A 24,973-nucleotide genomic window follows, 5' to 3' on the forward strand; every position below is an offset into this window, starting at 1 on the left:
GCTGGAGAAGGGTAGGGGGGGAAGATATGGAAAAGGAAACAAAAATGGGAAGACCGGGAGTGGAAAGAAAGAGAAAGGGGAAAGGGGATAGGCATTACCTAAAACTGGAAAACTCAATATTCACGCCGGAAAACTCAATATTCATGCCACTCGGTTGTAGACTACCCAGACAGAATATGAGTAGTTGTTCTTCTAGTTTTTGTTTTGGCCTAACTCTGGTAGTAGAGAAGGCCAAGGACAGGCAGGTTGGTGTGGGAATGGGAAGGGGAATTGAAATGGCATGCAACTGGGAGCTCAGGATGACCATTGAGGACAGAGCACAAGTGGTCTACAAACCGGTCGCTTAGTCTATGCTTAGTCTCATCGAATGTACAGGAGGTGACATTGGGAGCACTGAATGCAATAAACAAGGTTATATGAGGTGCATGTGAATCTTTGCTCACCTGGAAGGGTCGTTTGGGTCCCTTGTTGGTGGTGAGGGAGGAGATGTAGGAACACATGTTCTAAGGTGATAATTTTCACTTCCCCACACATTGCCTCCTCATTGCTGCTTACCCGCACCTTTACTGCCCCCTTACAGTTTCACCTAATGCTTCTGTAGTCCACTTAAATGTACTTGATTTCATAACGGTCAATGTATTTTTCATTGTTTCACACCTTAAATGTAATTTATTTCAGATTTCTAATACTTTTGTATTATTTGCAGTTTCGTCCTTCAGATCCAATATTTGCACAGGATAATATTACTTACTACAAAATAATTAGTGACCATGATGGATATAAGCATATTCATAGGGTGGCGGGGAATCCGGTATGTAAGCACCAATTTTTTTTTTCAGTCTTTTTAAATCGTTTCTAAACTTATGAAAATTAAGGTCCCACAATTATTTTTTTAAAGCCAACAGCAAAAGCAATTACCAAAGGAAAATGGGAAGTGACCAGAATAATAACTCTGATGGACAATACGCTGTAAGTACATAGAAAATAAAACAAGAATATCTTTCCAGAATTCTCAACACATGGTTCAAATTTTGCACTGCAGTTCACACTATTATCATCATTAAGCAAATTTGACAACACACTATTTTTATTAATTCAAAGCAATTTCTCTGCCCTAAATAATTGAAATTAGCAGGTTAATTTAAATTAACAGGAGGAAACTGTATCAATTTAAAATTAAGTTAAATTCCTCTATTCATTTATTTCTTCTTTGCAGGTTAGCTTAGATCATTGGTTGACCCTATTCCTCCAACACTCTACCTGGGACTCTGTATGCCACCACGAACATTTTCCCCTATGTTTATCAGAAACAAGGTTTTAGTGTCACCAGTGTAAACTCAGCCAATTTCTTAGTTCATATTTTGGTCATTATAACATTCTCAGCCTGAATGGCAGTGATACTTCACAGAAGAGTAATTTAAGTTCTTTAAAGTTAACAGCATTTAATATTTTAAAAAGGATCAGAAAATTTAAGATTTTTAATAATTATTGCTGCATCTAAAAATTTTAACAACATAAAACAGATTTTTGCATACATGAACAACGTATTTAATACAATCATTAATCAAATGCATTTACATCTCCATCCTGCATATTTTAAGCTTTTTGGTGTGTATATTTATTATTCTGTGATAAACATTGGAGGATAATTATCCAGATATACAAAGTAAACATAATCTTGTGCACTGCCATACAGCCCAGACATGGTAAATTCTTTGAATGTTGCTTACATTGGATTCTTATAATAGCCACATATTACATGAGATCTTCTTCAGTCAAACCTATTTCTGTTCACACTTCCCTGTGAAATTAAATTTATATCAATTGTCTTCAAGCCAAGTCTGTAAGGTGGTGCTGCTGCATATTTTCATCTCAGACTTCTCTGTATATGTGACATTATCATCCACAGTGGCCCAATGTTTGTCTGCATTCCTTGTTACCACTTCTCAGGCCACGAGTTCCTTCTCCACAATCGATCAGCCTCCTTCCACCATCTACCTCATCTGTAGCCCCAACTTGGCCTGAGTCTCAAGAGAAAAGATTCCACTCCTCTGAACATACAGAAGCTGAGTTCTCAGTTATTGTTCCACTGTCTCAACTCCCTTTTGTTACCCATCAGCAAACTGCTATTCCCTTCCTTTCATTCCCTCTTGTTGGTATTTACCAAGAAAATATTTATCACATGGAGCCATTCCACCTGCAACCCATAGCTCATCCTTTCAACACTACAATACTTCTGATACCTAAACATTTTAAAAATGCCTCCTACCCATCAGCTACTTCTAACACTTTATCATCTTCCTAGGCATACTAAACCCCGATTAAACACTTAATCACAGCCAAGGCCATCATTTTATTTTCCTGACAATTATGTGCACATCATTCAACTTGGAATATATTACTCAACCCTTTAATGGGTTAGTGTTGGCTCAGTGATAGAGTTATTGCCTCAGAGTCAGAAAGTTGCTGTAGTTAAGTACTTAAATGAAAAAAAATATTCTTTGAATTTGGAATATTCTAGGTATCTCAACTCTTCAGTAGACTAATATATATTGCTTATTCCCTTCAGTATCCAGTGCCTTCAATCATTTTTACTTTAAATTCTTTTAACTTCAAACTTGCTGTTTTCATCAAATTTTCATAAATTACCTGTTTACCCTTTGTCACATGGACAATTCAGGAATTGGTATTAGCTTTAAGATGAAATCACAAATGTTTTGAGTTCTCTCCCGATATTATGCAAATAGTATCACAGGAGCTATTTGCAGAAATATGGATGTTTGCGAGATCCTGAGGTAAATCTAAGCAAATACAGTAATATTTCTGCTTTAAAATCAAAAACGTAAAATATATTTTTCTTTTTGTTATTTTTGGCATTGTAAATTATGTCAGTGTTCTGTATATATTTATTAAATAAATTGATTTCTTATTAATACACCTTCACTCAAAACTTTTAAAAGACAGTTGGACAAGTACATGGATTGGAAAGGTTTAGAAGGTTATGGGCCAAATGCTGGAAAATGGGACTAGCTTGGATGGGCATCTTGGTTGGCATGGACCAGTTGGGCTGAAGGGCCTGTTTCTGTGCCGTATGACTCCATGAAAATATTTTCAGGATGAATATATAATTTTCTAATTCTTGTTTTTTTTATTCCTTACTCCTGTGTTTGTATTACAGATACTACCTTAGCAATGAATATGAGCAGTATCCAGGAAGAAGAAACATGTATAAGTAAGTTATAAAGACAACTAGCTGTTATATCTGGTGTTGCTTGGATTATTATGCTGCCAATCATGATACTTGCATTTATTTCCATGCAATCAGTTTTATAACACTCCTTGTAAACAAACTAAAATCTAACATAAATATATAATTATTCCATGAATAATATAATTGGGGTTAAAATTATGTAGCTTAACTAAAGTTACCAATAAAATCATACACATTGAAAATAAATATGTATACAAAAATTACATTTAATATAGATCTATTCAAGTAGCTGTGTACCAATGCACAATGTGTAAATGTAATTAATTTCAATGTTGAAGCACTTCAGAATATGTTATATTTCTTCCTTTTGAATCTGGTATAAAAATGTAAAAATTATTTTTATCTCCAACTCTGGAGCAACCAACATATAATTGATCAGGGGAAAAGCATTGAGTTTTGAGATTAAGGCCAACTGCTTTTCATGATTGTCCTTGTAGCTTATTAATACTCACAGCAAAACTAAGTTGAACAGGGAAATGAAGTTGCTTGAATTGAAAAGGTAGGTCACATGGGATAATTGGTGTCCAAGGGATGAAAACATTTTCCCAACAGCATTGCCAGTCATTACTGGAGCCTCAATTACATGTGTAGTAATAATTTTTGAACTAATAATCTTGTTATATTGCATAGTACTGGTGGATACAAATTCCTGAGTAGCATGATTGGAGCTCCTTTTAGTTCAAGATTATGTGATGGCACATCAGGTGGTGACAGAGAGTTTATAAATTCAGCAGTAAAATGTACAGCCTCATCAATGTCTGTCACCACCTTCAATAGATTTATATGGTACAGGTTGTCCGGAAAGCTTCAAAAGAAGGTCATTATTCATGGCCCGCACGGCGTCATTTTTTGGTGTTAGGGTTGCTCTTTCACACAACCATTGGTAACTCAAATAATGTTGAGTGACATTTAGGAAAACAGCTTGCATCAGTTTTTTGTCAAACCCATTCCTGTTGAATCTTCATGTTTAATTTCCCCATTTCCTAATTTCAGTAAATTCAAAGTAAACTCCCTTGCCAATGGATTGCTTGTCAACTGTGCTTGCCTATTGGTTTTCAAGTGTAATTGTTTAACAATTTCCCAAATAGATGATGCTTTAATATGAGTTTAGTCCTTCATGGAATTACTGGTAGTGTTTGATGAAAAGCTCCATCCAGCACTAACGTAATATCTCCCATTAATTTATTATTGTGTCTAAGATCTTGCCACATTTTATCTAATGCTTCAGTGACTGCATTGTGAGCCATCGTATATTCAACCCAGACAATAGATTTAGAATCTTTAAGAATTTTTCTCTTTTACAGTTCCCTGACCAATGCTACATGTTGGGGTCTCCACATTTGTCAAACTTAACAGGTGTTTAAAAGCCAAATATGCATTCCCCGCCACTGTCAAAAGTGTTGAAGCAGTCCCTGATGATGTGACAGGGAGGGCAGTCATGTTTTGTCTTTGAACTTTAGCCAAAACTACATTAATAAAGAAAGTATTTCCCATTCCACATGAAGCATCCAAGAAAATATGATTCCTTGGTCATTGTAGCTAAGGCATTTCTTTGGTAACTCACTAAACTTGGTTCTTTTTCTCAGATATATTCACCTAACTGGTTTAAATCTTAGCTGGTCTCCCAGGAAACACGGTGCACAGTTTCAGTTTCTCTTTATAGTTCAGTGAACCAAAAGTACTTAGATCAAGTCAATCCAAATATTTAGTACCTCAAAAATAGATCTAAAAAAATCTCATCAGTTTTCCATGGGGAAAATTAAAATTAGACCCCTTTGGGCTATGGAGGGCTTCCTATGGGAGTTTTTAGAAAAACTAAGAGTGTAGTGCACATCCTTATGCTAACCTTCAATTATATGAAATTTACAGACCTCAAGATAGAACCTAAATTATATGCAAAATTTCAGACTTCTACGTTGCTTTGTTAGTGAGCTATGTGTGGGACACAGACATTCTATTTTGTTATATTTCTTTTGATAAATGCAAGACTGTTTTATATACCTATTAATATATGAATAAAATATAACATTTTAAAGGAGTTTTTGATTCACTCTTACTTTACCTAATTAAGGGCTATTAAATTAAAAAAAATATAACCATTGATTTAATCATTCACTCAATACAAATGGCAGTGATGCTTCACTCCCCGATGAGTTCAATGCCTTTTATGCACAGTTTGAAAGGGAGAATAACACTACACCTGTGCGAATCCTCACAGCATCTGGTGACCCTGTAATCGCTGTCTTGGAGGCTGACATCAGAACATCCTTCAAGAGGCTGAATTCTTGAAAGGCGTCAGACCCTGACAGTGTACCTGGCAGGGTAATGAAAATCTATGCCGACCAACTAGCTAGAGTGTTCAAGGACATCTTCAACCTCTCACTGTTGCAGTCAGAGGTTCCCACGTGCTTCAAAAGAGCATCAATCATACTGGTGCCCATGAGGAGCAGGGTGAGCTGAATTAATGACTATCGCCCAGTAGCACTCACATCTACTGTGATTTGAGAAGTAGGTCATGGTTAGAATTAACTCCTGCCTGAGCAAGGACCTGGACCCACTGCAATTTGCTTACCGCCACAACAGGTCTACAGCAGACGCAATCTCACTGGCTCTTCATTCAGCTTTGGAGCACCTAGGCAACAGCAAAACATATGTCAGACTGCTGTTTATCGATTACAGCTCGGTGTTCAACACCATCATCCCCTCAGTATAATCACCAAGCTTCAAAACCTGGGCCTCTGTACTTCCCTCTGCAACTGGATCCTTGACTTCCTTATCGGGAGACCACAATCAGTGCGAATCAGTAGTAATATCTCTTCCTCACTGACAATCAACACAGGTGCACTTCAAGGATGCGTGCTTAGCCCACTGCTCTACTCTCTCTACGCTCATGACTGTGTGGTTAGGCACAGCTCAAACACCATCTATAAATTCGCCGATGACACCACTGTTGTTGGCAGAATCTCAGGTGGCAATGAGGAGGCAAACAGAAGTGAAACAGGTTGGCTGGTTGAGTGGTGTTGCAACAACAACCTCACTCTCAATGTCAGTGAGACCAAGGAGTTGATTGTGGACTTCAGAAAGGGGAAGTCGGGAGAACACACATCAGTCGTCATTGAGGGGTCAGCGGTGGAAAGGGTGAGCAGCTTCAAGTTCCTGGGCATCAACATCTCAGGATCTATCTTGGGCCCAACACATTGATGCAGTCACGAAGAAGGCATGCCAGTGGCTCTACTTCATTATGAGTTTGAGGAGATTTGGTATGTCACCAAGGACTCTCGCAAATTTCTATAGTTGTATGGTAGAGAGCATTCTGACTGGTCGCATCACCGCCTGGTATGGAGACTCCAATGTTCAGGATCAAAAGAGGCTGCAGAGGGTTGTGGACTCAGTCAGCTCCATCACGGGAACAACCCTCCCCGCCATTGAGGACATCTTCAAGAGGCAGTGCCCCAGGAAGGCAGCATTCTTCATTAATGACCCTCACCACCCTCTTCATGTTACTACCATCAGGGAGGAGGTACAGGAGCCTGAAGACCCATACTCAATGTTTCAGGAACAGCTTCTTCCTCTCCGCCATCAGATTTCTAAATGGTCCATGAACACTACCTCATTATTCCTCTTTTGCAATATTTATTTATTTTTGTAACTTATAGTAATTTTTTATGTTTTAATGTCTTGCACTGTACTGCTGCTGCAAAACAACAAATTTCATGACATGTCAGTGATAATAACCTGATTCTGATTCTGGTTCTGACAGCTCTTTCCAGGGTATACAGAATAACAGTAATAAGAGTGAGTTTGTTGCATCCCTTAATAAACTGAGTTCCTTTGGAGAATAGCCTCGCCTTTATAGTTGGGTTAAATACTTGAATTTTATTGAACACTCCCACCAAAGGGCAGGCAGAGGAATATAAATTTGACCATTTATGGAGAGACACAATAAACACAAGTACATTATAGAAATCCCCTTACACATGCTTAATAAGTATTCAGGGCTCTATACCCTTGTTTGCCACTGCACCCCTTGCCTAAAACCTTGCTCCCATCCATAGGATTGGACAGATCAATGGCACAACCCACCCAATCAACCCTGTAAGATCTTTATCACTATTTTATGAGGGCTGTGCCTCATCTTTGCCCAACTGTTAGGACAAGCCCACCAAAGAAGACAGCATGCTGTGAACAATCCAGAGGGCAATGCTGACTAGTCCAAAAGTAAATAATTTGGCTAATTTCTGGGATGAAAGACTTGCTAAGGAAGCTGAATCGATACTCTTTGGAGTTTAGAAGACTGAAGGCTGATTTTATTGAAGCATATAAGATTCAAAGGGAGTGCGACAGTTTCCACTAGTGGGAGAGTCTTGAACAAGGGAACGTGGAAATAAAATGATCATTTAAAACTGAGGAACGTAGGAATTTGTTCTCGCAGAGGGTGGTGTACCTTTGGAGGGCTGTGGAGGCTTGATCATTTAAGGTTATTTAAAGAGAAGGTAAATAGCTTTATTAAAGACTAGGAAGTTCAGGGCTATGGGAAAATGGCACAGAAATGGAGTTGAGCTCTGGGGAAGATCAGCCATGATTATATTGAACAGCATGACAGATTTAAGGGACCAGGCTCAAGATCATTACAGGAATACATTCACCACACAGATAGCAACTGTTCAACAACAAGCAGCTCCTCTCCACCTCCTCAGAAACAATCCGAGATGAGAAATAATTGTTGATCTTGATAACAATGCCCACAATCTGTGAGTGACCGAAAGAAATGTTATGTTCATTGGTCTTTAATTCGTTATTTAATCCTGTTTCTTTTTTAAAAGTTTGGCATGTTCCAGTTTTCCAATCATCAGGAGCTCCTCCATTATGCAAGTTCTGATAGATATGAAAAGGACAAATTAACTTCACAGCCATTCCTTAAGTAAACTTGCATGAAGTCTATTTCAGTCTGATATTCAGGTTCTTTTTGTTTTTTTCTCTTACAGGATTGAAATTGGAACAGATAATCAGAAGCCACAGTGTATTACCTGTGAGCTGATGAAGGATCGCTGTCAGTACTATGCTGTGTACTTCAGCAGGAGTGGAAAATATTACATGCTGTATTGTTATGGTACGTTATCACAGATATTAATTCTTTAGAACAAAAGACAGCTAATTAACAACTGACTTAATATCTGACCTTTGTTCTGTGCAGGTCCTGGAATACCTACCTTTAGGATTTACAGTACTGCCAATAATGCAGGTAATTACTAATATATTAATTTTCATAATGAATTGCTGTAGTGCAAAAGACAGATTTTAGTGGGAATTGTTATGAAATTACAGATACAAATTGGTCAACAACAATCATGAACAATTGAGAGATCAGTCACCTTGAACATGTGGGGTACATGCAGAATGGGTGGATAATGTATAGCTAATCTGTTGCAAACTTCCAACAGTCCACATCACTTCTATACATACAGTACCAGTGCTCCTAAACAAGTTCAGTCACAACTTACAGATTTGTGAGTGTTTGGTGCTTCTTGTACTTGTTTCAAGTTGCAGAAGTCTGCAGAGAGTGATTTGGCAATGCCAGAGAACATGTTCCTGAATCAGTCTGCCGCATATACCAGCAGTTCACGGCTCTCAGTCATAGTTGTATTCATAGGCATTCTCCTTGCCATATAGCATGACATCAAAGGAGCACAAGCCAGAATGATGTGGCCATGCTGGTGGAAAAAGCAGAGAAGGGAAAGATATCTTTATTAGTCACACGTACATCGAAACACACAGTGAAATGCATCTTTGCGTAGAATATTCTGGGGGCAGCCCGCAAGTGTTGCCATGCTTCCGGTGGCAACACAGCATGCCCACAACTTCCTAACCTGTACGTCTTTGGAATGTCAGAGGAAACCGGAGCACCCAGAGGAAACCCACGCAGACATGGGGAGAACGTACAAACTCCTTACAGACAGTGGCCGGAATTGAACCCGGGTCGCTGGCGCTGTAAAGCGCTACTCTAACCGCTACACCACTGTGCCTACCCCAGGAAACAGGGTTTTCAGGTAGCATTATCTCCAATTAGGACCATAGTGAGAAACAATTTCTGTGATCCCATAAGGATGTCCTCAGTGAATCTGGCCAGGTATGACAGATGCAATTTCAACCTCAGAACATAATAAAGACCATATTAGCACTGGTTATTAAGGTGGCCATGGTTGAGAATTTCTAGCTATCAAGCTCCTTCCTGGCTGGAGCTGGAGACATTTTATAACAATCATTTTGCTGTCCACGGTGGGCATGAGTGTTCTTTATTAATGCTGTCTATTCAAAGAATAGAGAAGGTTGAGGCAGTGCTTTAGTGTGTGATGGGTGGTGAGGTTTTGCAGGCCCAAGGGAGAACCATACTGAGAAGGAAGTTTTCAACTTCAGGTGTAATTACTTGGTGCTAATCCCCAGTCCTTGGGCAGAGCTGAGCTTTAGGTTTTACGCTTTAGTCACACATTTGTTGTGAAATCCTGGTCCTGCATGGGTATCCAGGACCGTCCATGGGTTAGTCATGAACAACTGAATTTTGTGAAAGTGACTTCCACACTGTTGGGTGCCATTGTGCATGTCTATGCACCTCCATGCAATGGCATGTCGTACTCATAAAGGATGCAGAAGAAACAGTGTACTATCTTAGTTGACAATTCATTTTCAAATGTTCATACATAAGTGTGCACTACATGATAGAATTTGATACCCTTTTTCTCTTAGAAGTAAAAACTTGTTCCACTTTACTTTTCTTTATCTCCCACTGACTAACATTATTTAACTCTTCAGCAGGTTTGCCCAGTTTACAGTGGATAGTTTGATGTCACATCGAACTCAACTTTCCCAAATCTCATAGTAGCTGTTTCATTTTCTCCAATACAAATTTTCACTCATGTGATAATTGCTATTAGATAAATTCACATGCAACATTGCATTGTAATCTAAATTACATATTATTATATCTAATATGGCTTCTTTTTGTTGGTCCTATAAGGTATTTTTGCAGATTTTCCAACTGTATTCCTATTTTATGCTATGTACTGTGAAATTATTCCATTATTATAAAATGACAAAATGTCTTACGCGTGACTACTTGATAAATTTGGTTATTGTATCCTATAATTTTAAACTATCTTTTTCAAAAGCTATACATCCAGATGTTTTGTTTAAATCTTAAGTAAATTCTGACTGATAAGGCAAGTGTCACTTTGAATATTTGGAGAACTAAAGACTTTTTTTTCACTTTAAGTGGTTAAAATTCTTGAAGATAACAAAGACTTGGAAGAAAGACTCCAGGATATTCAGATGCCCACAAAAATTCTCAAGTCTTTACAATTAGATGGCACAAGTAAGTTAACTCATTAGCATCCAGATGAAGGGTATTGACCCAAAATGTTAACTGTCCATTTCCCTCTACGGATGCTGTCTGACCCAGAGTTCCTCCAGCAGTTTTTTGTTCTAGATTCCAGTATCTGCAGTCTCTTGTGTGTCCTCATTTTAATTACTGCGCAGAACAGACTAATAGATTGCTAACATCTTAATGTTACTAATATGCTATATTAAGTAAAACACAGTTATCCCAGTGGAGTGATAGTGAGAATAGAATGTGTAATTAAGGCAGCCAGTGAGGTAACGGTCCACAGACTACAAATTTTAATAGTTAAAACTAGTCAACTAAGAAATCTGATAAATATTCAGTTTAAGGTCATGGTCTGCTGAAAATCCCCTCTATTAATATTCTTTATGATCTGGAATGAACTGCCTAAAAGGGTAGTTGAGACATATTTGATGATAACTTATATTAAAAAAAACTTAATAAATAATTAAAGATGAAAATGTACAGGGCTCTAGGCAAAAAAAGATCAGAGGAGTGGGATTAATTGGATAGATCTGCCAAAGAAGCAACACAGGCAGGATGGTTCAATGCCTTCTGGTACCATGATTCCACAACAAGATGGATACAGATAACCTATTTCCTCTGATAGGGGAATCTAGAGCAATGTAGCATCATCCTGAAATTAGAGTTAAGCCACTCAGGAGTGCAGTCACGAAGCACACTTTCATGCAAACTTAAGGAGAAATGTAGAAAAGCGGTTGAGAAAATTCAAGTTTGAGACATCGTTTTCTGTCATGTAGTGACGTCACGGAATATGGACCAAAGATAAGAAAGTGGAGTTGAAATGCTAAAAAGCCATAATGTCAGTGAGCCTTTGATCCTCAGTTTTTCTCTGAAAAGAACAAGGGAGTGTAAACCTTGTGTTTTACACCTCCACAGTATATTTTTACATTTGTACTTAATAGTTTTGAGATCTTGCCATTGACTTAAATGTTGCAAAATATTGCTGTTATAATTATGCAGACCAACAATTATTTTCCTGAACATCATTTTCCATAGATCTAGAAATTAATTTTATCAAATAAAGAATCTGATGATTCCCTATTTAAGTTTGGATCAGTTTTGAATTTACAATAGTTTCATAAAATTCAAAGAATGTAAGGTAGATAATTTGACAGTTGTTTGAATGATTAACTTATCCATCACACTGGACTTATATTCTGAAAATTATGCAGTTGGTTTTAAATCAAAGACAAAGGACTTACCATGTAACCAGTTAAGCAAAACCTGACCTGTGAGTCTGAACATTTGAGGGCTGATTTCTGTCCCATAATCTTGATGGAGTGCTGCATTCACAGGAGATATTGGTATAAATTGTGTCTGCAATTACCAACAGGAAATGTCACACAGTGATGGTTTAGTGTAAACAAGCTTAAGGTGCAACACTGAAACCAGCATGTGAGGCCTCCTGTATATCTGCAAGCAATGAGAACAACAGCTGCTTGTTTGGCTGTACATTTCTTCGTAGGTACAGTCCGATTCATATTAGGACAGAGCGTGCTGATAAAATAGTGTGAGTTTGATAAGTAAAATATCATTAACGTGCAAATCATTCAGCAACATCTTGTGAGGAAGATATGTCATGTGAATTGTTAATTGCAAAGAATTGCTGATGCTTTATGCTGTTCTAAATGGCAGGCTGCCTTAAATCTTTATATGAGTTTAAAGATAAGATATCTTTATTAGTCACATGTACACTGAAACACACAGTGAAATGCATCTTTTGCGTAGAGTGTTCTGGGGACAGCCCACAAGTGTCGCCACGCTTCTGGTGCCAACATAGCATGCCCACAACTTCCTAACCCATACGTCTTTGGAATGTGGGAGGAAACCAGAGCACCCGGAGGAAAACTACGCAGACACAGGGCAAATGTACAAGCTCCTTACAGACAACAGTGGGAATTGAACCTGGGTTGCTGGCGCTGTAATAGCGTTACGCTACTACCGAAATTGCATTTACGCATAAATTCCCAATTAAATTCACTGCAGAATTTAAATCTGGTATTTAACAGTGTGAGTGACCATTTGATAGAAATGTTTACATTTCTGCAAGGCTTTCGGCCTCTGTCCTATAGAATGGAAAAAATTAAACCATAATTAAAGTAGATTTTTATTCCTACAGGCAGTAACATGTATTTGCTCAAAACACAAATTTGGTTATTTGGTATTACAATGAATGATATTCTCATTTTGAACACTCAAACAACTAGTCTAAGCTGAAAAAATAAGAAGTCAGATAGACCTGGATTCAGTCAGATTGCAAACCATCTGGGAAGTTCAGGAGCAATACAGGACGCAAAGAGATTCTCTTTAGTTACTAATTTGTTTAAATGATTTTTAATACTTTTATAAGTTATTGAAGGTTATGGAAACACAATTTTATGGTGCTATGTTATTTAATTAGAGGACAATATTAAAATGTGACATTTATTAAGTATTCTTACCTGTAGTAGATTTATACTATTAGTTTATCTTAAATTATACAACAGAAAATCAGCTATTCTATCAATAGTTTCTATCCTGTTTTTCAATATCCTATTAAAATGGACATGCTGTTTATCTACTTTACAGCCCTCAGGCATTAGATAAGTTTGAGACATATAGGCATGGTGAGAACATGTTAGATTTTCTCCTTTTTTATGCTTTAACTATTCTTTGTCACCTTTTGTGATAATGAGATAACATGTTTAAAATTTACGATGGTGCCATAGGATTAGATAGAGCATACTGCACAGAAACAGTTTCCTTTGGCCTCAGATCTATGTTAGCATTCATGTCAGCCCTTCATTCATTACACTTTTGCTGCTAACAACCTGTTTAACCACTGCTTTATCTCCACCTTTTAAATCCTACTCTGTATTAAAACCATTTCTTTCCCACTTCCCACACATTATAGATAGATTTGAGTATATTCAAGTACTCAAGGAAAATGGAATTAGTGCAGAAAAATGGCACAGAGATAAAAGGTCAGCCAGAATCTTAGTAAAAGGGCTAAATGGCCCACCCCTGCCTATTTATCTTATATTCTTACTTCTATGGAAGGATATCATTATTTGCTGAGCCCCTGAAATAAGAGGATAGAAACACCAGTTAGGGCAAAGCTAGGGAACTACTTATGGTTCCTGTAATAGGAAGCTTGCAACATCACTTGAGAGGAATATAGAAGATATTTTAGGGAGCCAAGGAGGTACTGAAAGAAATGAGTATTAGTGAAGAAATAATACTGGGAAATTAACAGGGATGAAGGCTGACAAACCCCCAGAGCCTGAAAATCTACATCTCAAGAAGGGACCCTGGAATTTGTGTCTGCATCAGTGATTATCTTCCAAAATTCTTTAGATGCTGGAGTAGTTCCTACAGATTAATGTAACCCCAATATTTAAAAAAAAACAAGGAATTACAGACCAGTAATTAGAGAAATGCTAGAATCTATTATAATAAATGTAGAAACAAAACACTTGGAGAGCATTAACGAGATTGGACAAAGTCAGCATGGATTTATGAAAGGGAGGACATACTTGCTGGACTATTTCTGAGGATGTGACTAGAAGTATAGATAAGTGCATGTGCATGTGATGTATTTGGACTTTCAAAAGGCCTTCCAGCAGATTTGTTCTTTCTTTCATAAAGTCCCACATTAGTGTGCAAGAAAGGTTAGTGTGCAAAATTAAAGCACATGGAATTGGGGGTAATCTACTGGCAAGGATTGAGAATTGTTGACAAACAGGAAATAGTGAGTAGGAATAAACAGGTCTTTTTCCCAGTGGCATGCAGTATGGAACCGATGAAGCTGCTGTCTTCACCTCTTTGTTTGCCTGCACAGATCTCTACAGCCCAGAGATTTCTCTGTGGTAACAAGCTCACCTTCTCCCTGGAAATGAACCAGATTGTTCAGACCTTTGATAATGTACTTACCTGCAAGATGTGTTTTGGACTACATATGTGTTCCATCATTAAGATTGCCAACTTCAACCATGACTTTGTCTAATCTACTCTAACCTCAGTTTATCTGCGGCTGAAACTCTCATCCTCACCACTGGGATTATCATTTTACTGGATTCCTAGCTGGCTTTCTCAATCTATCCTCATGGATTGAGGATATTCAAAACCCTCCTGTACAGTTCCCAGCAAGTTCCATTCACAATCACTCAAGAGTTTCTTCATCTGTGTTAACTCCCTGAGCAATAAATCCATTTTAAAAATGTTTATCCTTCTTCTCAAATAGCCTCGTCCTATTTCCTCTCTAATCTTTTGCAACCCTACAATATTTGCAATCCTCAAATTCTGGTTTCCTGATGATCCCAAATTTAAACACCCCAGCATTACCAGCCATGCCATAAGCTGTAAAGACCTAAGTTTTGCAGTTTCCTGTCTGAAACTCTCCATGTTAACTTCTCTTTCCTCCTTTAAAATGGTTCTTAAACCTTATTTCTGTGAACAAACTTTTGGTCATCCTCTCTAATATAGATGACAAATTTTGTATGATAACTTCTATTTAATGTAGAGATGACTCTGTTTTCTGAGGTGGTCACTGGTGTTTTAAGAAAAATCAGAGGCTTTAGAGTTTTCTTTTCCATAGAAGTGTGGGTTTATGTTAGAAGGTCTCATTTAGAATATTGTATCTGCAACACCTGCTTAATTGTTGATAACTTCTTGTCTTTTTCCACCTTATTCCAGTTTCCTCTTTCTGCCAAGGTATAGTCTGGCTTGGATATTGTGTGCATCCATCAGCACTGTGGAATATTCTGTCACACACCAAATTTCCTTGAGCCTTTTAAGTGAACATTATCCAGCACAGGAGTTTGTTTTAATAACCAAATAGTAAAAGATCATAAATTGCTGTATCCTTCTTTATCTATTTGATGGTGCTATAATTAGGATTATCTCTCAGTACTCTTCCAAAAAGTAAATCTAATCCAAAAGGAAAATGTAACAAGCGTGAAAGTGGCAAAATGGTATTTGTTCTTGACTTGCTAATAAAGACAGCTCGATAGAAAGCTATAGGACACACTTCTGATGAGCTTTGTTTGAACATTGGTTAATCTTTAATATATGTGTTGAATGCCCTTTTAAGATCTACAAATAAAAGGTCTATGTGTACCGATAGGGAAGTGGCTTATCTATCATCAATATTTGCTTAAAGTCAGATAAGTAAGAAATAAAAAGTGACAATATTTTATCTTTGTCATGTTCCAGTACAATTGTACACAGTGTTGTTGACAATTGTGTTAAGTGCTACTAATTTAAATATTTTTCAGATTATTGGTATCAGATGATACTTCCACCGCATTTTGATAAATCAAAGAAATATCCACTGCTGATCTATGTGTAAGTGAAATCCCAAAGTCTGCTTTTCCCTATAACAGTGGAATCTGTGGCATATGCCCCACCTTCCCATTTTATGTCTCATTTCAGATAGAAAAAAATATTTTTATTCTTAGAATTTGGGATTGTGAATTGTACCACATGGAAGCTGATGGATTCACTGCAACAGTAATTAATTTTTTATTCAAAACTACATTTTATTAGTTAAGTAAATTTAAGTTTGCCAGCTGCCATATACGTTTGAACTTGTATTTTCAAATCTTTAGTTCAATTTTCTAGATAACCATACTTTGAGATAATTGCATAACCATAATGTTTATACACTCCATTTGATGTTGGACAGTACTTAGGTCTGCATAATTAAAGACCACAAATCATTTTCAGAAGATTTGATTACATTATTGCTGTGATATTTCTTTCAGATATGGCGGGCCATGCAGTCAGGTAGTCGAAGATACATTCACCATTGGATGGGAAACTTATCTTGCCAGCACAGAAGGTATTATAATTGCCAGCTTTGATGGAAGGGGAAGCGGTTATCAAGGAGACAAAATAATGCATGCAATATATCGAAGATTGGGCACTTACGAAGTGGAAGATCAAATCAGAGCGACGAGGTACATAAACACTCAGAGTTAAGAATAAGTTTCTGTGCATAGTTTTGTTTGAAGCACTGAAGTTAAAGACATAGCACAAGTTTAAGGTATTTAAAATATTGACTTTGAACAAAGCATTGTTACATGCATCAGTTTGTCAGAGCGACGAGGTACATAAACACTCAGAGTTAAGAATAAGTTTCTGTGCATAGTTTTGTTTGAAGCACTGAAGTTAAAGACATATCACAAGTTTAAGGTATTTAAAATATTGACTTTGAACAAAGCATTGTTACATGCATCAGTTTGTATGCTTAATTAAATTTTAAACTTTATTTATACAGCACGGTAACAGGCCCTTCCGGCCCAACGAGCCTATGCCGCCCATTTTAAACCTGTGTTAACCCACCGGTATGTCTTTTAGAATGTGGGAGGAAACCGGAGCACCCAGAGGAAACTCTTGCAAACACAGGGAGAACGTACAAACTCCTTACAGACAGCGACAGGAATCGAACCCCGATCGCTGATACTGTAATAGCACCGCGCTAACCGCTATGCTACCATGCTGCCCCAAAGAATTAAGATAAGCAATTCTTTATATCTTTGCAGAAAATTCATAGAAATGGGATTCATTGATGAGACAAGAATAGCAATCTGGGGATGGGTAAGTCTTCAAATTATATCTCATAAAAATATTACTTTCTTATATGTATTTTGTATAATTGTATTACTCAATTGAAAAATTAATAAAATATCTTTCAATACTATTAATTCAGTAGTACACTAGGTTAATCAAGAGGGATGAATTAAACAAATATACTTACTCTCCTTTCATTTTATGAGCCTGTAAAATGAATAATAGTAGGCTATTTTGTAGAGAGCAGGACTTTCATAAAGAGCCTTGATCTTCCTGCATGCATTAACAATTTTAGGATGGAAGTTATAAGACAAATCTGTGGCTTTTATTTTGCTGAAGGACACCTACATTTTCTCATCAAGATCCGTTTCTTTAATATTAAAAATAGATCAAACCCGTAACTGTGGTGAAGTCAATGATTCTCATATCACACTATAACAGTTAGTCATGGGACCTGTGACACATGCTGGGTGAAAAAAATCTTTTTTTTTAGTTCAATTACAAGTAAAAAGGCTGGATACTATTAAAACAGATAGGAGTTTGGTTGTGCTACTATACACAAATGCTTTCCTATTTATTTCCTAAGAATTATAGACCAGACTGGGGAATGTCAGACTAGACTCTCTCTTCCGTGCCTCTGCATTACTAAACGGTTGCCACAAAATAGAACCATTGGCTGCAAGAGAAACAGCAGATGAGAATGTAATACCCTTTTCATATATGTGCAATTAACTCCAGAAGTCACTTTCCTACCACTTCACATACAGTAGCTTGGAATATACAGCCACAGAAAGCAAGTGATTTGTTATTTTTGACAAATATGCTGCAGTTCTTTGATGATGAAGCAAACCGGGAACCTATAAATGCAGTGTATTTGGATTTCTGGAAGGCATTTGGTGAGATGCCATACAAAAGATTACTACACGAGCACATTAGATTAGGGATTATACTTTGGCATGGATAAGAGAGTGGTTAACTAACGGAAAACATAGAGTTGGGATAAATGGATCATTTTCACACTGGTTATCAGTAACCAATGGGTCACCACAAGTATCTATACCAGGGTTTCAACTATTTCTAATCGATATTAATGACATGGACAAAAGGGAACAAGTGTATTGTAGCCAAATTTGCTGATGATACAAATAAAAGTGAGTTAGGAAATTCTGAGGAGGACACATAGACTCTGCAAGGTGGGGGGGGGGGGGGGTTAGCTAAGTTATTTATAGATATAGATATAAGATTTAGATATTGGGGTATGTGGAACAAGCGGGAATTTCTTCTCTGAGAGGGTTATGAATCTGTGGAACCCTCTGGTCCAGAAAGCTAAGGAAGCAAAACCATCGAATATATTTGAGGAAGGGACAGATATTTAAATTACAAGGAGAGGGAGCAGGGAAGTGGTATCGAGACTAAGATTTTGAGCCACGATCTTATTAAATGGTGGAACAGGCTTGACAGGCCAATTGGCCTACTACTTCTCCTGTTTCTTATATTCTTATTATGTTTATCAAAATCCTGTGGAAGGACAGCATCCTCTAGATGAGGCACATAATATTTACTGAGTAGCACGTGCCCTCAAGTGTAGAGCACAATAAATGACACCTATATGAGCATGATAACCTCTATGAGCAGTTTCACAACCACCACTAACAGAAAGGGTTTGCACTGAGTTATATTGAAATTATATAGAATATAGAAGTAATTGTTCGTGTCAATATAATTGTCCATGAAGCAGCTATGTTGCTGTCATTATGAAACAGTTCACAGTGCCTGCACAATATGAAGAAAAGTTATCATGGGAGTAAGGATTTTACAGACCAGGAATAGGCTGTCCATCCACACTGTCAGAGCTTTCCATCCTAAACATCAACATTTGAAATTAAATTGTAAAAGTCTCAAAAGTAATGCATTACCCAAATGTTCAAATTTTTGACCAGTGAAACAAAGTAAAAAACTATGTAAATATGCATTATGTCCATCAACATCTTTATTATAAGCAGACTTTCAGGATTTTTTAATTAAGTATTTGAGAGTATTTTGTACTGTCTTTGAACACAAATCTAAGTATTCAACCATTTTATTTGCTCTCAGTGCATGGTAATTCAAAGTAAAAATTGCTTTCCATTCATCTTTAGTCTTATGGAGGGTATGTCACATCAATGGTACTCGGAGCAGGCAGCAAAGTCTTCAAATGTGGAATTGCAGTTGCCCCAGTATCCAACTGGACATATTATGGTACGTTCTAATAAATAAACCATAATAAGTTTCATATATAATGGAAATATACACAACTTAAAAATTAACAAATAGATGTGTGTGTGTGTGTGTGTGTGTGTGTGTGTGTGTGTGTGTGTGTGTGTGTGTGTGTGTGTGTGTGTGTGTGTGTGTGTGTGTGTGAGAGAGAGAGACAGAGATGTTTTTAGTGGAGACATATTTGGTCTTTGGTGGTCAAGTGTGACAGTGTGCAACTGATTTTTGTTTTGATTGACTGGGTGGCATGTCCCAAAAGCCCACTCAGTTTCCAATTTAATCAAGTGGTAACGTAGTGAAAAGAGACCTAATTGTCTTTTAGGTATCTTTCCAATATACAAATAACAACAACATTTCCATTTGTATAGCACATTTCACATCAGAAATAATAAGTAAATTGGATCACACCGTTGGTTTTGCCCATGGGTTAGAAGTGTAATCTAAATAAAAAGCATGATTTTGTGCCATTTCTTTCTGTGGTTTTGATAACATTCTTCTGTATTACAATTTGTATCTGATTTTATAAATAATCAGCTTATATGCATTAGAGATCCTAATATCCCACACAAATCATGTGGGAAATTTTAAATCCTAAACCACAGTTTTCTGATGACTGATTTTAATTGCCATCAAGAACATAAGGTGAAAATACAGATTTTCCCAAAAGAAATTCCCACCCTATCCCACCCGAGCATTGAAGTGCAAAATCCTACCTTGATCTAAACAAATGATGTTGATTGCCACATTCAAATCTTGATAGAAGAATTTAGTAAACTATAAGAAAAAAACAATGCCAAAGAACACCTACGTGAGACTTTAGCAATGAATACTGTGAAATCTAGAGCACAGGGATCCTGGGGTTTCATGAAGTAGAGCTAATGCCTGAGTTAATAGTGCAACTAATTAACAAAGGACTGGAAAAAGTAATTAGTATAAATATTTGTAAAGGTTGTTTCCTTCTTAGCCAGTCCCACCAGGTTGAAGATTATTTGCTTCTACTTCAGTTCTCAGAGTTCTGAGGTGGTTAATGGAGCCTTTCTAGGACCTGCAAACTTGGGGCCTCTGTTTTGTCGTTGTTGAGTATAAGGTCCATGCTCTCGTATGCTTCAGTGAATGAGTCAACTTGGAGTTCAGATTCCAAACATGTGCTAACACTACCATCATCTACAAATTGCAACTCCATGACTGGGGTTTGAGTGACCTCCTTTCCAGGCTGCAGACAGCATAGGCTGAACTGTTTCCTGTTTGTCCTGTAGGTTAGCACCACTCCAGCAAGAAGCTTCTTGTAGGTGAGGTCAGTATTACAACGAGAAAGATTGAGAAAATGTTGGAGGAATCATGTAACCTGACACTAGTCTGCACAGCAATCGAGTCTGCTGTCAGCCTGTTAGTTAAAATCATGGCTTGCATGCAATCATATAGCTGATATAGGACAGAGATATATTTTGACCTTTCAGTACTTCAGCAAGGAAATGTCTGCTCTCTTGTTTTTAGTTGACTTGTGGCCTTTTCAATCTGTTGTTAGTCCAAGATGGTAGCACAACTGGACCAGATAGTTTGCTACGGGATGAAATCAAGGATACTTCCATAGACCACAGAATCACTGTTGAGGAGATCTCTGACTTGCTCCTTCCATATCCTTAATGAGTTCTCCTCTGCTCTCTAAGTGGGGTGGGCTTTAGGGTGTTTGGACCGTGATTGCCTTGTCAGCGCTGAAGAATAATGTTGTGGCTATCAAGAGGTAGTTGAACCTGCTGCACTCCTTCCACTCACCATTTGTTCTTTACAAAACAAACATTCTGTACGACCTTGGCATTCAGGTGCCTGTAGAGACGTTTCTTTTGCTTTAAGGAGTGGCTGAGTTCCCTATCCAAGAATGTCTTGTTTGCACATTCTTATCAAATCAAACCAAAGCTGGTACTAATTATGGTGGATGCCACAGCAGTCATCTTTGGCTTCTTTTGGTTGGAAGTAATTAAGTTGTTTGTGAGTTGCTGTCTGAACGGAGATATCTTAGTATGGTTCTTGAAACCTTCAATATTACTTTTCTGAAGGTAGCATTTCTGTTTTATCATTGTTTTGGGGCCAATCTGATGGAGATAACAGTGTGGATTTGGTCAGTCCAGCAGTCATAAGTGTATGTTATTAAAATAAATGATGCAGTCATTCTTGCAGTATCTCACTCAAACGATGACAAGTGCCAGTGCTTGGATTGGGGTGTTGCCAATAGATATTAAGCTTATGTGTTTGAGAAAGCAGGGTGCTGGTAATGATGAGAGAGTGACCCAGGAGGATCAGCTTATCACAGACTAGGAATTTTTAAGGTCGAAGTAGATGTTGTCTTTGCCTCTCGCCATACCTTCCATGGTTGGGCATACACACTGATGGCTGGACCATCTTAGTTCCACATTTAATTGAACTGGAGGGCTGTAAGACATTCAGTTATCCCACAGGTGAAATTGCGTGGTTGTATCAAATTACTCTCTGCTATTTTACCGGAAATACTATTTTTAAAAATAATTTTACTTTTTTAAAAATAATAATTTGTTTTCAAGTTCATTAACATTTCATAAGATATCACTGATGGTTATTAGATATGTGTCTGCAGTTCCTAACGTAAGCAGACAGCAATGTCTGAAATATAATCAAAACAGTGTGTTGCCTGTGCACAAATCCAAGACAGATATCTTACTAACATTGTACACCATTGAAAGAAAAATCACATTCATTGAGTTCAGCAGATTATACCAATAGAAAACACAATTCAGTTTACAAGTACCAAAATCTGAAGCCTGCAATCATGTTAATGAAGTGGATAGTAAATATCCCTGAAAGGAAGGAACTCAAATGAAGCAGCTGCAATAGAATACTTCTGTCATTGTAAAAACATCAATGCCAATTTTGAATTCTTATGATGGGAAATAAAGCCAAAGATTGTAACTGCCAACCCAACAAATGAAAGACTCAGTTTTTTTTTGCAATTTACTAAACTGTCATTTATGGTTAAATTGTCAAAAATATTTTTTTTTTACCCTATCCTGAGTTACAAACACTTTGAAAAAATATTTAAAGCCGGTTCTAGCCTGCTATAAATTAGCTTCTTGTTTAGAATATTTAAAAAATGACCCAGATGATCAATTTAGTCCATTAAGCTCACTCATTCTAATGAACCAGCAGTTTGATTTTTTTTAAACACATCCTAATCACCTGTAGCATTCTTATAGGGTAGTTACCATGAATTTTTCTGTTGTTCAGCATTATGTTGTATTTAAGCTGTTATTAGGCCAGAAAGATAAAGAAATGTTCTTTTTATCATATTTGGCTACATTATGTTGTTGTGCTAAATGTCTTTCTTTAATCTTAACATTGTTATGTCCTACACCTGTCAGAGCCCGTCAGGTCTCATTTATGTAACTGTACATTTGCAGATCCTAGAATTTACATCCAAAATTAGTTGAATCACTCCCCCTAGAACTTCAGATAAGCTGGCACAGATGAGGAGCTGAGACCTGTGGTAGATCAGCAATGATCATGTTGAATGGCAGGGCAGGCTTGAGTAGGAGTGGCCTACTCCTGCAACTCTCTTTTTGCCTTCTTATGTTAACTGAAGAGCATGCAAATTCTTTTAACTCCTTTTAACAGCAATAACAGCAAATTAACACATAAATTTGATTGATTTTGTTCAGAGTTGGCAACTTTTGTTCTCGACGCAACGTAAGTTTGCTGAAGATGACAGAGGTTTTTTTGATTATGCATCAAGGTGTCTTACATGGCTAATTAAGCTGGTAAGAATTGAGCCAAAAGGCAGAAATTATCCATGTTGCCCTGGGCTGCATTATTAATTTTGGATGGCCTTTTAGTACTTCAGTTTTTTGATACCAATTGATAGGCCAAAGTTGGTGCATGCATCAGAGAACCTGTTCATCATTATCTGTAATTTTTCAGGTGCATTAGAGACAAATGCACCTCGTAATGTGTGATGAGTAGATCCTGAATAATGAGCTTAATGAATTATCCTTACTTAAAATATTTTATGTTGAAGAAGTTGCCACCAGTCCTCAATTCAATTAACATGCCAGATCTTGAGAAGGATAAATAAGCTGCCTAAACTAATAGGCACGAAGGCACTGCCAAGCTTAAAGTATTTTAAGGAATAAAAATCATCCATGTTTAAGAATTTGAGTCATTACGGGCTGCAGTGAGGCAATTGTGCGTGCAATTCTGGTTGCCCTATGACAGGAAGGATGTCTTTTTTTTACACGGAGAGTGGTAGGTGTCTGGAACAGCTGGCAGGGGTAGTGGTGGAAGCGAATACGATATTGGTGTTTAAGAGTCTTTTAGGTAGGCACATGAATATGCAGGAAATGGAGGGATATGGATCACTTGTAGGCAAAAGAGATTTAGTTTAATTTGACATCATGTTCAGTATAGACATCGTGGGCTGAAGGCCATATTCCTGTGCTGAACTGTTCTATGTTTTATGTTCTATTAAAGCAACTGAACAGCACTAGCAATAAAGCTGTCAGGGCATTTTGTGTCAGTGACAGAGAGGTTGAATTCCGCTACATGGGCATCATGTCATTTGCCCCCACCACAGTCTGCCCAGCTACAGAGCAAGATGCTTCCACAGAACAGCTGGGCTACCCCAAGGCAAAACAATGGCATTCAACAGCACTGAGTGTGCCAGTGCAGCAGTTCCTAGCATATGTAAGAGGAAGGGGTTTAAAGGAATGTTGTCAGAGCTGAAAGGTTTCAGGTATGAGGAGAGGCCAGGTAAATTGGAATTACTTTCTTTAGAACAAAACAGACTGAAGGGAGATGTATTTGAGGTGTATAAATTTATGAGACAAATGGGCAAGATGAAGCAGAAAGATCAAATATTAGAGGACTTAGATTTAAACTAATTGGGTAAAAGAATTAGAGGGGAGTTCTAGAAAGACGTTTATTTTTATAGACCACTGAGTGTCTGGAACTTGCCACCTGATAGGGGCTGAAATGCTCTACACACTGAAAAAGCAGTTGGATGAACATGAAGACCCAAGGCTCTGGAGGAAGAACTGGGAAGCAGGATAGACCCAAATAGCTCCTTTTCTAGTTGGCACAGATAGGAGGTCAAACAACTTCCTTTCTGTACAGTGAATTTCTGTGACTTTATGACTGGACTTCATTTTTCATTTAAGCATGGCTTCCTATCCTCTGGTCCCTAAGGGTCTATACTATGCAAGGTTTACTCGTTGTTCAGATTGAAAACAAGTAAACTGATCTGGCTCTTATCATATTTGGCACTCAAGACTGAGCCGCTGCTAAGATGCCTCTGAACTATTGTCTCTATAAATTTGGAGTCCTTTGTACAATCTGTTCTCTGACCTCCAGAAAGGAACTCACTTCTGCTGTAGGGTTATGGTCAACACTCTTTCTCATGTCACATTTTTAAGTTAAAGGAAAATGAATAAGCATACTGTAAAATGAATCATTGATCT

At 37.5% G+C, this 24,973-nt stretch overlaps 1 protein-coding gene across 1 annotated transcript in view; it reads left to right on the forward strand.

Moving 5' to 3' along the window:
- fap (fibroblast activation protein, alpha) overlaps positions 1-24,973 on the forward strand; it is a 107,662-nt gene that overhangs the window by 76,173 nt on the left and 6,516 nt on the right. The window contains exons 13-22 of the mRNA XM_052011703.1: positions 707-815; positions 912-969; positions 3,179-3,232; positions 8,257-8,381; positions 8,466-8,513; positions 10,539-10,637; positions 15,944-16,013; positions 16,433-16,627; positions 17,213-17,267; positions 19,379-19,478. Of these exons, the coding sequence (XP_051867663.1) occupies positions 707-815; positions 912-969; positions 3,179-3,232; positions 8,257-8,381; positions 8,466-8,513; positions 10,539-10,637; positions 15,944-16,013; positions 16,433-16,627; positions 17,213-17,267; positions 19,379-19,478 (913 nt within the window). The remainder of the gene's footprint in view (positions 1-706; positions 816-911; positions 970-3,178; positions 3,233-8,256; positions 8,382-8,465; positions 8,514-10,538; positions 10,638-15,943; positions 16,014-16,432; positions 16,628-17,212; positions 17,268-19,378; positions 19,479-24,973) is intronic.

This window comes from Pristis pectinata, chromosome 1 (genome assembly GCF_009764475.1).
Source record: "Pristis pectinata isolate sPriPec2 chromosome 1, sPriPec2.1.pri, whole genome shotgun sequence".
Lineage (NCBI taxonomy): Eukaryota > Metazoa > Chordata > Chondrichthyes > Rhinopristiformes > Pristidae > Pristis > Pristis pectinata.